This window comes from Pristiophorus japonicus, chromosome 13, assembly GCF_044704955.1.
Source record: "Pristiophorus japonicus isolate sPriJap1 chromosome 13, sPriJap1.hap1, whole genome shotgun sequence".
NCBI lineage: Eukaryota > Metazoa > Chordata > Chondrichthyes > Pristiophoridae > Pristiophorus > Pristiophorus japonicus.
In genome coordinates, this window is record NC_091989.1 from 21,065,330 (window position 1) to 21,080,038 (window position 14,709).

At 44.1% G+C, this 14,709-nt stretch overlaps 1 protein-coding gene across 2 annotated transcripts in view; it reads right to left on the reverse strand.

Annotated features, from left to right (window-relative positions):
• Positions 1–14,709, reverse strand: part of ube2h (ubiquitin-conjugating enzyme E2H (UBC8 homolog, yeast)) — a 156,241-nt gene that overhangs the window by 56,105 nt on the left and 85,427 nt on the right. Inside the window, exon 2 of one of the 2 annotated variants that reach the window (XM_070897211.1) lies at positions 2,840–2,916. The exons of the other annotated variant lie outside the window; for it this stretch is intronic. Coding sequence (XP_070753312.1) covers positions 2,840–2,916 — 77 coding nt within the window. The remainder of the gene's footprint in view (positions 1–2,839; positions 2,917–14,709) is intronic. 2 annotated transcript variants of the gene reach the window in all.

Below are 14,709 nucleotides of genomic sequence, written 5' to 3' on the forward strand. Positions count from 1 at the left end.
AGTGCTCACATGCAGCTTGCAAGGACAAACATGAGAGTTCTAACTCGCTGGTAGACATAGCAGGGATGCACAAAAGGACTCACCTGCATCCATGGATTTTCTTCTTCCTGTTTTGCATGCTAATTATCTCCCCACCCCGGTGGCACTGACTCCTTGCATGGGTGCCAGTCAGTCTCTGGTACCACAGCCAAGTGAGCATTCTTGATGCCCAATGATGCATGGTTTCAGTAGGTTACTTGAACTCATGGGATATCACAGCCAAGCCAATTCCTGTCTTCTGACGTGCACTCTCTGCAGGGGCTGCTGGATAGTAGTCATGAGCAGGAATTTTGGACAATTGTCCCCCATTTCAGGGGCAGAGGGGTCAATTCTAGGATCCTGAACACAACCGCAGCTGAGGTCACCTAACACAGCACGGGCGGAGGAAAACCACGGACCTCGTGGTCCATGTGGCAGGTTCGCACTGCCTGGGAAAGCTGCATTCACAGACTTTATGAAGCCATTATGCAACTATGTCAGTTTACTGCTCACGGACTAACGGTCCATTGCAAAATCATAAATGACTAGCAAAATAAGCGAGAAATTTGTCCCCAGAACCACAGGAAAGGGTGCCTTGTGCAAGAACACAACCACCGAGGCACAGCTGTAGGTTCAATACTACCCTGAAATATGTCATTTTCAGAAATTGCTTTTCTTTAACCTTTGTGGTGTACAGTGAGTCAGTTTTCTAGTGATGTGCGTCAAAGTAAAATCATTTGAAGCACAAGATCATTTCCAGACAGTCTTGCAATTAACACCAAATTTCATGCAAGATCAGTAGGGTCTTGCTGTTTATTTTATGCAACGAAGCATGGAAAACAGCAATAAGGTGTGTGTATTTTCCTTACTGTCGCGTGCCCACTGCTCCTCCCCGCCCCAATTCTCTCCTTACCCTACTTCTCTTAAAAAGGTGGCAACTTAGTCCGCATTATAGCGCCACAATCGCTGGCAACCCTCTGGTATTTCATCAAAACGAGAATTTGTCGCGCGAGAGCCCAATGAACGTTGATCGGTATCACAGCCAAGCCCCATCCTAACCCTCACCCAGCGTCCACACATGTGCATGTCCAGCACTGGGTCACCAGGTTAACAAACACTGGCAGATTTTGCCTCCCTCCTTCTAGTTCCGGGGCCTCAAGATCGCTCGCTATTCCCTTGCTGTTGCCTTGGCTGAGATGTGTTAACTCAGTAGAAACCAAAAACAAAACCTAGGACCTTCTTGGTCTGAATGGCTCATCAATCCACCATCTGATTATACTTATCCACTGACCCAGTAAGGGAGCTGAAGACTTGTCATATGACTAGGATTTGTAGATCGCCAGTAACAGAATTAGAAAGCGTGCGAGGTAAACAAATTTCTCGCTGTTAAAAGTCTCTCTGAAGCAACGAATCAAACAAAATCAATCAATCACAATAGGGAGCAGAGCCCTCCCTTCTACACCAAATGGTTAATCAAGTGAGCAGTCAACATAGAAACATAGAAAATAGGTGCAGGAGTAGGCCATTCGGCCCTTCTAGCCTGCACCGCCATTCAATGAGTTCATGGCTGAACATGCAACTTCAGTACCCCATTCCTGCTTTCTCACCATACCCCTTGATTCCCCTAGTAGTAAGGACTTCATCGAACTCCTTTTTGAATATATTCAGTGAACTGGCCTCAACAACTTTCTGTGGTAGAGAATTCCACAGGTTCACCACTCTCTGGGTGAAGAAATTCCTCCTCATCTCAGTCCTAAATGGCTTACCCCTTATCCTTAGACTGTGTCCCCTGGTTCTGGACTTCCCCAACATTGGGAACATTCTTCCTGCATCTAACCTGTCTAACCCCATCAGAATTTTAAACGTTTCTATGAGGTCCCCTCTCATTCTTCTGAACTCCAGTGAATACAAGCCCAGTTGATCCAGTCTTTCTTGATAGGTCAGTCCCGCCATCCCGGGAATCAGTCTGGTGAACCTTCGCTGCACTCCCTCAATAGCAAGAATGTCCTTCCTCAGGTTAGGAGACCAAAACTGTACACAATACTCCAGGTGTGGCCTCACCAAGGCCCTGTACAACTGTAGCCACGGACAGGTCGAGTCCCTGGTTTAATCCCCAGCTTGCCCTGGGTTAACTGAGCTCAATCAAAGCATCAGTAGGGACACTACAATTGGCTTCTGTGCCCTAGGTTTCGGAGGTTAGAGGATATTGTCAGGACTCAGTCCAGATTGCTGTCCAGGTGTGATGCTCATTTAAGACACAATGAGATGGCTGCGACACCACTTGCTGTTGAACAAGCCTAGATTTATACATTAAGATACACTTTTGGCATGGAGCTGTCTAGTGCTGGTTAAACTGTAAGCCAGCCAGGAGCCTTCATGGGGAAAGGAGGTATAATCTGCCAGAAAAAGTAAGTCTCCATTAAAGTGCAGCTTTCATAAAGGACTACGAGGAGAGTCAGGTTTCTCAGGTGATGAAAGGTCTTGTACCAAGACCACCACTGGACTGCACAAAGTTTGATTAGAAAGAAAGGTCACAAGTGCTGACTCACCTCAAGCGTGTGGTATAAACTCTTCATGGAATAGGAGTACCTATGAATTAGTTACAATGCATAGCTCACCTTCCCTTCCTCAGACACAGTGTTGTTTCATCACTCAAGAAATTGGATATGTATCTGCTCTGCCCCTCCCCTCACCCAGTTAAAATGCAAGACATTAAGCTTCTCAAAACATTATACTTCAGATTTGCTTTTCAAAACTAAAACAAATAGAACAACACTGCATAGCACACTGATGAGCAAACAGGAGACATTTGCCTACTTACTTCCTTGTGGTCCATAAAACTTGACTACAAATTCGTTCAGCCCACCCAGTATGGTAACTTCATGTTTGCTTTCAATACTGAAAGAGAAGAGTCAAGGAAAGCACCAGAAACAAAATACACACACAACTTTCAAAGAATTCACTGTAGGACCTTAACTGAATTAACTATTTTTTTTAAATGTAGAAATGCAATACACCATGCTGGGTTCTGAGCAGAGTATTGCCAGTCTGAATACTGCAGAACACTGGGAACCTCGAGTACGATGAAAATAGCTTCTTCAATGTTGCGAATGAATTAGTTTTGTTCCCAACTTTATTTTGTTAAAGCAGTACATTTTAAACAAACAGCTTAGTTAATGTCAAACCACAGTGCTTCAGCCACACAAACTTCATATTCTTTCCAGCTCCCAGTTGCCCCCCGAATTAGCAACATCACATCCAAGTCAACAATTTATATTTATGCAGCATGCAACAGTGAAACATTTCAAGGCACTTCACAAAGGGAGGTGAAGAGAAAGAGAGGGGAAGAGAGAAGAGAAACTGACTGAGCAGAACCTGGGGATTTCCTGGAGGTAGCCAACGTAGAACAGGAAGGTTATGAGGAGGTTTCTGAAGGTGGGAAGAGAGGTAAGCACGCTGGGAAAGTTTAGAATGGAGCCATGATGACTGAAGGCTCTGCCAAGTGGAGTTGATTTGAGTGGGGGGGGGGGGGGGGGGGGGGGGCGGCGAGGGATCAAAAGGAAAAGGAGGATGCCAAAATGCATCGTACAGGTGGTTCAAACTCAGAAGTACAGGGAGTGACTGATGTAGAACTGGAGAACTATGCAGATGTAGAAGGACATGTAGGGATTTATAAAAGAGGTTTTTGAAAACAATACAGTGGGAGATGGGAAGCCAGCAGGGACAAGCAGGACAGGCAAGTAGAAGTATGCAGCCTGTGGATATTTTCATAGATTTGAGGTTGATGCCCAGACATGCACTGGAACAGTACAGCAAAGGCTCACTCTTCAACCAAGACTGGTTGAAATTGCCCTCAAGAAAAATCCCGAAGAAACACATCAAGCAAACTTTGGGTCCAAGTCAGAAGTCCAATCTGACAGTTTGACTACTGGGTCCCCGCTGATGGGAGTGCTTTAAGGGGCAGAATCTTCAATACATTGTACCAAGTACAATAGCTTGAAATAATCTCTATGACTATGGGTAAGGATTGTGTTGACTGAAAATCACAATCCTCAAAGTTGGAGCTTGCTTTTTGTAGTTCCCAGTTAACGCGTGTGAAGTGCCTTTGCACAATGTGCTGATGTCATACAGATAAAACCATAGCTCTCCGTACTTACAGAACGTTCAGTTAATGAAAGCAGTTACTAGAATAACCATCCAACGCGTCTCTGTAGGCAAACTGCAAACCAGCTCTCAAAACAGTTTTACAGCAACCCAGAGGAGTTAATACCATGCAACACGATAACTCTCTCGGGACTGGAGCAGCATCCTTGAACTGACCTTGAACATGAAATACAATCACACACTGGACAGCAATATGCAGCAAGTCACTGCTGCAAGGATTCCCAGGAGCCTTTGGGAGTGGATACAGCTTGAAAGTGAGGGAATACTCTAGGATATGATGCCTGGGAACTCTGGGCAATGCTAGAGAATGATGCAGTTGACTTTGGTTGCTGTAGCCTGTTAGGTGAGCAAAAGGGGCATCTTAAAGATCCTAGAATTCAAGGCAACCACCATCATTGCAGGAGTGTCCCGATTTCTCGGACGATTTCAGTAGCTCTTCTACCCACCTCCCAAAAACACCACTCCAGTCAAAGAGTAGTTGTAACAGTTACAATACTTTGAAAGCGATGGATCTAGCTGTATAGTCTGGGCAATATGCATTACATGCAATTGTTCTGAGCATTAATGATTGTGAAGAGGATTGCTGCGCTTTGGACAGTTTCGCTTTTGGAAGACATTGGTGCAAGGGTGCTGACCCAACGATGAATGCAGTCAGCTGGTTTTACTGCAGGAAATGTATTGCATGGGGGCAGTGCTGAAGGTATACCCTAGGACCACGGCCCAGCTGGGGCATACACTCTACTGATTTCTGCCCTGGCCCTTCGTATGCTTTGTTTTTTGCCTGCTTTGTATAGTGAACAAAGGATTGGTCACTGGTGTTACCATACAACCTAAACAGCAAAGCTTTTGCTTTCTTTTGCAAATGTGTCCTGAAAAGGACAGCCTAGTATAATGTTCTCTGAAAGCCATCAGCCCAAACCTCCTGAGATACTTGAAATAGAAATACAAAATCCGGACAAACCAGATAAAATAAACAGAATATTGGACTAATTCAACCTGCAGGAATCTGAAGACTCTGTCCCAAATCTTTGGCAATGAACACAAGAACATACAAAATAGGAGGAGTAGGCTATATGGGCCCTCTCAAGCCAGCTCTATCATTCAATATCATGGCTGATTTCCCACCTCAACTCCACTTTCCCGCCCTCTCCCCATGTCCCTTGATTCCCTTAGAGTCCAAAATTCTTTCAATCTCATTCTTGAATATACTCGACGACTGAGCATCCACAGCCCTTTAGGTAGAGAAGTCCAAAGATTCACAACCGTCTGAGTAAAGAAATGTTTCCTCAGCTGTGTCCTAAACTTGAGACTTTGAGCCCTCGTTCTAGACTCTCCAGTCTGGGGAAACAGCCTCTCAAGCATCTACCCAGTCAAGCCCTCCAGGAATTGTGTGTTTCAATGAGATCATCTCTCATTCTTCTCAACTCCAGAGAATATAGGCCCATTCTACTCATCTCTCCTCATAGGACAACCCTCTCATCCCAGGTAATCAATCTAGTAGTCCAACACTAAAGAACTTTTGGTTGGGTAAAAATGAACTGATATAATAGCACAGGTCCTGTAACTTTATACAAACATGTGAAGTAGGAAGCTGCATGTTGCACCATCCATGACGGTCACATTATGAGCTTCCTCAACACATTGTTTCCCCAGAATACATTAAGCTAGGTTACACTTATGGTGTGTCAGGATGAGGAATGAAAAATATTCAGCAATTGGCTGCTTGGCCCTTTTACACACCAGACCAGTAGCCATTTGCAAAGCATTCAGATATTCACCACTAATTGCTTCTCATCTGGGGCAGTTGCTATTTAGCACAACAGAGTACAAGCTCTTAAAACAAAACCACCTACAAGTTAATCAATTCTCCATAAGGTTTAACGTATATAAGTTGCCAGTTCCAACAAGATGTTCCTTTGGTTTGTAGGATGAAATGCCTGGTCATGTTATAAGTACCGAACATAAACAAACATGTATGATCTAGAATGCAAATTCTCAGCCATAAGGTATTGGGAGATAAACATTTTATTAAGCTATACTTTGATGCCATCTTAGCTCAGTGTTCAGGCCTGCAGAACACAAGTAGCTGAGTTGAGGGCAGTGCAGAACAACATCCACTCAGCATTTATTAAAAGAATGCTTAATTCCCTCTTCATTCAGCTTGTTAAGGCAGTGAACAGCTGACTCACATGAACGAACTAATATAGCACTGGAAGATCCCAGGTCAGTACTGAGCCGGGATGATTGTTGGGAAGCTACAATTTAGCCTCGCTGCCTCAGATTAAGGAGATGGGAAAGAGGGGGGAACAAAACCAAAACAGGATTCCTAATCCTGATTATTGTCTGTTGACAGCAACGGTCAAATTCAGCATGGCTGTGATGCCTCCTGTAGTTAAATAACCTGCCGATATTCAAATATTAAGGTTCACACATGAATAATGACTACTTATGGAAGGTAGTGAGGATGCTGATGGCCAAGTGGCTAGGAAACTGATGCCTTCGGGAAAGGAAGTGAGGGGAGAATCTGGGAAAAAAGTGAAACAAGGTGGGAAACATAGAAAATAGGTGCAGGAGTAGGGCATTTGGCCCTTCGAGCCTGCACCACCATTCAAGATCATGGCTGATCATTCACCTCAGTACCCCCTTTCCTGCTTTCTCTCCATACCCCTTGATCCCTTTAGCCGCAAGAGCCATATCTAACTCCCTTTTGAATATATCCAATGAACTGGCATCAACAACTCTCTGCGGTAGAGAATTCCACAGGTTAACAACTCTGAGTGAAGAAGTTTCTCCTCATCTCAGTCCTAAATGGCCTACCCCTTATCCTTAAACTGTGTCCCCTGGTTCTGGACTTCCAACATCGGGAATATTCTTCCTGCATCTAACCTGTCCAGTCCCATCAGAATTTTATATGTTTCTATGAGATCCCCTCTCATCCTTCTAAACTCCAGTGAATAAAGGCCCAGTCGATCCAGGTCTCTCCTCATATGTCAGTCCAGCCATCCCGAGAATCAGTCTGGTGAACCTTCGCTGCACTCCCTCAATAGCAAGAATGTCCTTCCTCAGATTAGGAGACCAAAACTGAACACAATATTCCAGGTAAGGCCTCACCAAGGCCCTGTACAACTGCAGTAAGACATTCCTGCTCCTATACTCAAAACCCCTAGCTATGAAGGCCAACATACCATTTGCCTTCTTCACCGCCTGCTGTACCTGCATGCCAACCTTCAATGACTGATGTACCATGACACCCAGGCCTCGTTGCACCTCCCCTTTTCCTAATCTGCCGCCATTCAGACAATATTCTGCCTTCTTGCTTTTGCCCCCAAAGTGGATAACCTCACATTTATCCACATTATACTGCATCTATCATGCATTTGCCCACTCACCTAACCTGTCCAAGTCACCCTGCAGCCTCTTCGCGTCCTCCTCACAGCTCACACCGCCAACCAGTTTAGCGTCATTTGCAAACTTGGAGATATTACACTCAATTCCTTCATCCAAATCATTGATGTATATTGTAAAGAGCTGGGGTCCCAGCACTGAGCCCTGCGGCACCCCACTAGTCACTGCCTGCCATTCTGAAAAGGACCAGTTTATCCCGACTCTCTGCTTCCTGTCTGCCAACCAGTTCTCTATCCACTTCAGTATATTACCCCCAATATCATGTGCTTTAATTTTGCACACCAATCTCTTGTGTGGGACCTTGTCAAAAGCCTTTTGAAAGTCCAAATACACCACATCCACTGGTTCTCCCTTGTCCACTCTTAAGAGGGAGTCTAAAATCAGCACTGCAGAGAATTTCTCTGTTAAAAGGTAAATATCTACAAATACTGAATGGCTTCAGAGTTGTCAAGCTCCTTCATACACATGCTGTTGATATTCCTAAATATTTACTGTCCATGTATCCTACATGGCTACTGTTGGTACTATCACAAGGTGTGTCACCAGAGGGCACAGCAGTGGGAGACTTGCAGGTTACCTGCACAGGTGTGCCTGGCCTAGTATGAAAGGCAGGCCACCAGGTGTGATCCTCACTCTGGAGTTAAGGTCACTACAGTTCAAGTACAACACATTGCCTCGTGGAGTCATTAGAGCATCCAAGGACATAACATTTATGGTATGGGAAGTGACAGCACCTCTCCAACTCCACAGGATGACAGCAAGATCCAGGTGTCAGTTGAATGATTACTGCCTCTACACAAAATATGTTGTTTTGCAGCTTCTAAAACACAATTTTGCACAATATGATCTGCAAAAATGGCACAGCAATCACATTAAAAATGAATACATTAATATTTTTACAAGTCAAGATGATATTTTAAAAGTTGACAAGTAGGCTTTGCTTTGTTTATATTCTTGAGGTCAGAACACAATTTGAAAATCAAATCTGAGCCTATATTTCTAGTAAAATTAGAACAAAAGCACATTTTCAATGTAAAGAAAGCCCATACTGCTTAAAAGCCCAAGGGTCAAACCTCAGTAGAGCATTCAAAATGTAATTATTAAAATAAAAGCTCTGTACTATGATTATGAACTATCGCAATGTGGAGAGATAAGGTAATCAGTTTGCTTTTTCGAGAGATTTTATCTACGCTTATTTTTAAATAAAGCACATCCCGAACAATGGTTGTCCCGTAAACAGAGTAAGACGCAGTACTGAGCTTGGAGTCTCAATCGCCATCAGAGAACCACGGACACCACCAGTAAAAATTAGAATTACTGCGGGGGGGGGGGGGGGGGGGGCTCCACACACTGTCTGCTTGCAGGCCCCCTCTAAAGTACGATACACATCTTACACCCTGCAACAATTAGAGTATGTGCCCTGTTGGTTTGTGCTTTCAATATTTTACATGATGAGGTCTTGATCACCGCTTAACAACTAATGACTGACTGAGGCCAGCTGCTTCCCACAAAAGGGTTAGGGTAAAACACACTCAGGCCATGTTGCTCACTTTGAGAACAATCTTATACCAAATAAAACAGCGTTAATTCGAATTGAGAGTTTTTCTCACACCTCCACCTCACCCTCATTTGCTACCTCTCTCCTGAAGTTTAATTCCTCATTGGGGTACAATTCCACAGGCACTAGAAAACCTCTGCTACCATGCCTAAGCGACCATTCCTTCACGTGTAAGCAGAGACAGAGAATGTCAAGTTTGACTGGCCAATCCTGCCCCCATCACAACTGCAGTTCTCATTTGTACCATGGTTCCTTATAGGGTGAAACTCTCCTCATATATTAAGTAAATCATTAACTAATTGCATTTGCTCCAGCCACTGCACCTCGGTCAAAGTTTTACATGTCCACAACTAACCAGGACCAGTGTATGGGTAAATCCCCCCCAAATTACCACAGCAATGACAGGGATAGAGAAGGTCGAGTCTCACGGTTGGTGGGAAGGAGTTGGGTGGGCCCAGAGGCCGTTTGCGTTGTTGCTGCAGTGGTGGGACAGCGTAATCCAATGTGACGCCCAGCAAAAGATGAGCTCCACTTAATTTTTCCATTGCTATGTTTACAGTGGCTCAGGGCAGACAAGTCTCAATTTCTGTTTTCAACACTATTCTCGTAATTCTTACCTTGCTGAAAGCTGCAATACCTTCTGGGACTGCAAATAAATGTGGAGAGATACTGCTCTAAAATGAAAGTTCCTCCAGTACGCTTCCTAAAATCTCAGTTACAAAGCAATTCGAATATCAAGTTTAAATTAGTGAGCAATGCTGGAAGTTAGAGTGTTTGACGGTGTGAAGGGGCAAGATATCAGCACAGGAAGACATTTAGCTACCGAGACTACACTTCCTCCCAACCCGCTTCCTGTAAGGATTCTATTCCATTCTCCCAGTCTCCGTCACATCTGCTCAAACGATGCCACCTTCCATACTCGTACTTCCAATATGTCTTCCTTTTTCCTCAACTGAGGATTCCCCTCTATCATGGTTGACATGGCACTCAATTGTGTCTGTTCCATTTCCCGCATCTGCTCTCACCTCTTCTCCTCCCTCCCAGAACCACGATAGTGTTCCCCTCGTCCTCACCTTTCACCCCACCAGCCTCCACATTTAATAGCATGATCCCACCACCAAACACACCTGCCCCACCCCTCCCAGAATTCTGAAGGGACCACTCCGCGGCACCCTGGTCCATTCCTCAAATCACTCCCAACACCTTCCCGTACAAGCGCAGGAGATGCAACACTTGCCTTTTTACCTCCTCCTTTCCCACTGTCCAGGGCCCCAAACACTCCTTCCAGGTGAAACAATGATTTACTTGTACTTCTTTCAATTTCGTATACTGTATTCGCTGCTCACGATCTGGTCTCCTCTACATTGGGGAGGCCAAACAATGATTGGGTGACCACTTTGTGGAATATCTCCATTCAATCCATGAGCGTGACCCTGAGCTTCCGGTCGCCTGTCACTTTAATTCTCCGCTCCACTCCCACTTTGAACTCTGTCATTGGCCTCTTACACTGTTCCAACGAAGCTCGAGAAACAGCACCTCATCTTTTGATTAGGCACTTTACAGCCTTCTGGACACATCAAGTTCAACAATTTCAAACCATAACATCTGCCTCTATTTTTTCCACATGGCAGCTGTTAATTCTGCCATTCCCATTTACACCTCTTCAAGACTCATCTCTCGTTTCTTTACCATTACCATCTCCTTTTGCCTTGCACCATCACGCCTTTTGTCATGTAATCACTTCTGCTTTCTACCCTATCAATGACCTTCCCTTGTGTTCTTGCCTCCCCTCGCACCTGCTTAAAATCCGTCACATCTCTTAACTTTTTCCAGTTCTGACGAAAGATCATCGACCTGAAACATTAACTCTGTTTTTCTCTCCACAGATGCTGCCTGACCTGCAGAGTATTTCCAGCATTTTCTCTTTTTATTTCAGATTTCCAGCATCTGCATTATTTGGCTTTTGTAGGCTGCTCCAGCTCAGTAATATCCTCCAATCTAGCTCCACTGATGGGATCATTATCACAGCCACTGGATTATAGTGACTGAATCAATGAAATTGTTTTTGCGACATGGAATTCCATAACCTTTACTAGTTGTTTCCTGCAATGCCATCCATTTTCAATGAAATTAAAATTGTACTAAGGAAGGCATACTCAAATTGTGCAGTGCACTGGTGAGATTTCACAGAGTACTGTGCCCAATTCTGGTCGAGACACAAGTGAGATAATCAAATCTTGGAAGCAGTTCAGAGAAGAGCCATAATATTGATCCCTGGTGCCAGAGGACTGAGATAGGAGTAGAGAATTTAGAAGCTTAGGCTTTCCCAGTCTTTAAAGGAGGCAACTGAGAGATGACACTGTAGGAAAATATATACATCCTTTAATTCACCTAATGCATTTAGAACATAAGAATTAGGAACAGGAGTAGGCCATCTAGCCCCTCGAGCCTGCTCCGCCATTCAACAAGATCACGGCTGATCTGGCCGTGGACTCAGCTCCACTTACCCGCCCGCTCCCCATAACCCTTATTCCCTTATTGGTTAAAAATCTATCTATCTGTGATTTGAATACATTCAATGAGCTAGCCTCAACTGCTTCCTTGGGCAGAGAATTCCACAGATTCACAACCCTCTGGGAGAAGAAATTCCTTCTCAACTCGGTTTTAAATTGGCTCCCCCGTATTTTGAGGCTGTGCCCCCTAGTTCTAGTCTCCCCGACCATTGGAAACAACCTCTCTGCCTCTATCTTGTCTATCCCTTTCATTATTTTAAATGTTTCTATAAGATCACCCCTCATCCTTCTGAACTCAATCTATCATAAGGTAACCCCCTCATCTCCGGAATCAGCCTAGTGAATCGTCTCTGTACCCCCTCCAAAGCTAGTATATCCTTCCTTAAGTAAGGTGACCAAAACTGCACGCAGTACTCCAAGTGCGGCCTCACCAATACCCTGTACAATTGCAGCAGGACCTCCCTGCTTTTGTACTCCATCCCTCTCGCAATGAAGGCCAACATTCCATTTGCCTTCCTGATTACCTGCTGCATCTGCAAACTAACTTTTTGGGATTCATGCACAAGGACTCCCAGGTCCCTCTGCACTGCAGCATGTTGTAATTTCTCCCCATTCACATAATATTCCCTTTTACTGTTTCCTCCCCCCCCCCCCCCCCCCCCCAAGGTGGATGACCTCACATTTTCCGACATTGTATTCCATCTGCCAAACCTTAGTCCATTCGCTTAACCTATCTAAATCTCTTTGCAGCCTCTCTGTGTCCTCTACACAACCCACTTTCCCACTAATCTTTGTGTCATCTGCAAATTTTGTTATACTACACTCTGTCCCCTCTTCCAGGTCATCTATGTATATTGTAAACAGTTGTGGTACCAGCACCGATCCCTGTGGCACACCACTAACCACCGATTGCCAACCCGAAAAGGACCCATTTATCCCGACTCTCTGCTTTCTGTTAGCCAGCCAATTCTCAATCCATGCTAATACATTTCCTCTGACTCCGCATACCTTTATCTTCTGCAGTAACCTTTTGTGTGACACCTTATCGAATGCCTTTTGGAAATCTAAATACACCACATCCATCGGTACACCTCTATCCACCATGCTCGTTATATCCTCAAAGAATTCCAGTAAATTAGTTAAACATGATTTCCCCTTCATGAATCCATGTTGCGTCTGCTTGATTGCACTATTCCTATCTAGATGTCCCGCTATTTCTTCCTTCACGATAGCTTCAAGCATTTTCCCCACTACAGATGTTAAACTAACCGGCCAATAGTTACCTGCTTTATGTCTGCCCCCTTTTTTTTTTAAAAAAACAGAGGCGTTACATTAGCTGCTTTCCAATCCGCTGGTACCTCCCCAGAGTCCAGAGAATTTTGGTAGATTATAACGAATGCATCTGCTATAACTTCCACCATCTCTTTTAATACCCTGGGATGCATTTCATCAGGACATGGGGACTTGTCGACCTCGAGTCCCATTAGCCTGTCCAGCACTACCCACTAGTGATGATGATTATTTCAAGGTCCTCCCTTCCCACATTCCCGTGACCAGCAATTTTTGGCATGGTTTTTGTGTCTTCCATTATGAAGACCGAAGCAAAATAATTGTTTACGGTCTCAGCCATTTCCGCATTTCCCATTATTAAATCCCCCTTCTCATCGTCTAAGGGACCAACATTTACTTTAGGCACTCTTTTCCATTTTATATAATCGGTAAAAGCTTTTACTATCCGTTTTTATGTTTTGCGCAAGTTTACTTTCGTAATCTATCTTTCCTTTCTTATTGCTTTGTCATTCTTTGCTGTCGTTTAAAATTTTCCCAATCTTCTAGTTTCCCATTAACCTTGGCCACCTTATACGTATTGGTTTTTAATTTGATACTCTCCTTTATTTCCTTGGTTATCCACGGCTGGTTATCCCTTCTCTTACCACCCTTCTTTTTCACTGGAATATACTTTTGTTGAGCACTATGAAACAGCTCCTTAAAAGTCCTCCACTGTTCCTCAATTGTGCCACCGTTTAGTCTGTAATTCCAGTCTACTTTAGCCAACTCTGCCCTTATTCCACTGTAGTCCCCTTTGTTTAAGTATGGTACGCTCGTTTGAGACACTACTTCCTCACCCTCAATCTGTATTACAAATTCAACCAAACTGTGATCACTCATTCCGAGAAGATCTTTTACTAGGAGATCGTTTATTATTCCTGTCTCATTACACAGGACCAGATCAAAGATGGCTTGCTCCCTTGTAGGTTCTGTAACATATTGTTCTAAGAAACAATCCCGTATGCATTCTATGAATTCAAGGCTATCCCGTGCGATTTGACCAATCGATATGTTGGTTAAAATCCCCCATGATTACTGCCATTCCTTTTTCACATGCCTCCATTATTCCCTTGATTATTGTCCGCCCCACCGTGAAGTTATTATTTGGGCCTATAAACCACCAGTGACTTTTTCCCCTTACTATCTCTAATCTCCACCCACAATGATTCAACATTTTGTTCATTAGACCCAATATCATCTCTCACAACTGCCCTGATATCATCCTTTATTAACAGAGCTACCCCACCTCCTTTCCCTTCTTGTCTATCTTTCCGAATTGTCAGATGACTCTGTATGTTTAATTCCCAGTCTTGGCCACCCTGCAACCACGTTTCTGTAATGGCCACCAAATCATACCCATTTGTAATGATTTGTGCCGTCAACTCATTTACTTTATTTCGAATACTGCATGCGTTTAGGTAGTGTTTTAATACTAGTTTTTAAACAATGATTTTTAGTTTTGACCCCACCTGCAGCCCCTTTTATATCCATACATATTGTCCCTTCCTGTCACCTTGTGGTTTACACTTACCCCAGTGCTACTCTGCTCTGTTGCCTCCTGCATTTTGCATTCTTTCTTGGGTCCTGTTCATCTGAGCTCTCCCCCACTCTAACTAGCTCAGAACCCTCTCCTGGGTTCCGAATACTCCTCGCATTGAGGCACCGAGCTTTCATGCTTGCCTTTTTATTACACTTTGACCCTTTAGAATTTTGCTGTCCAAT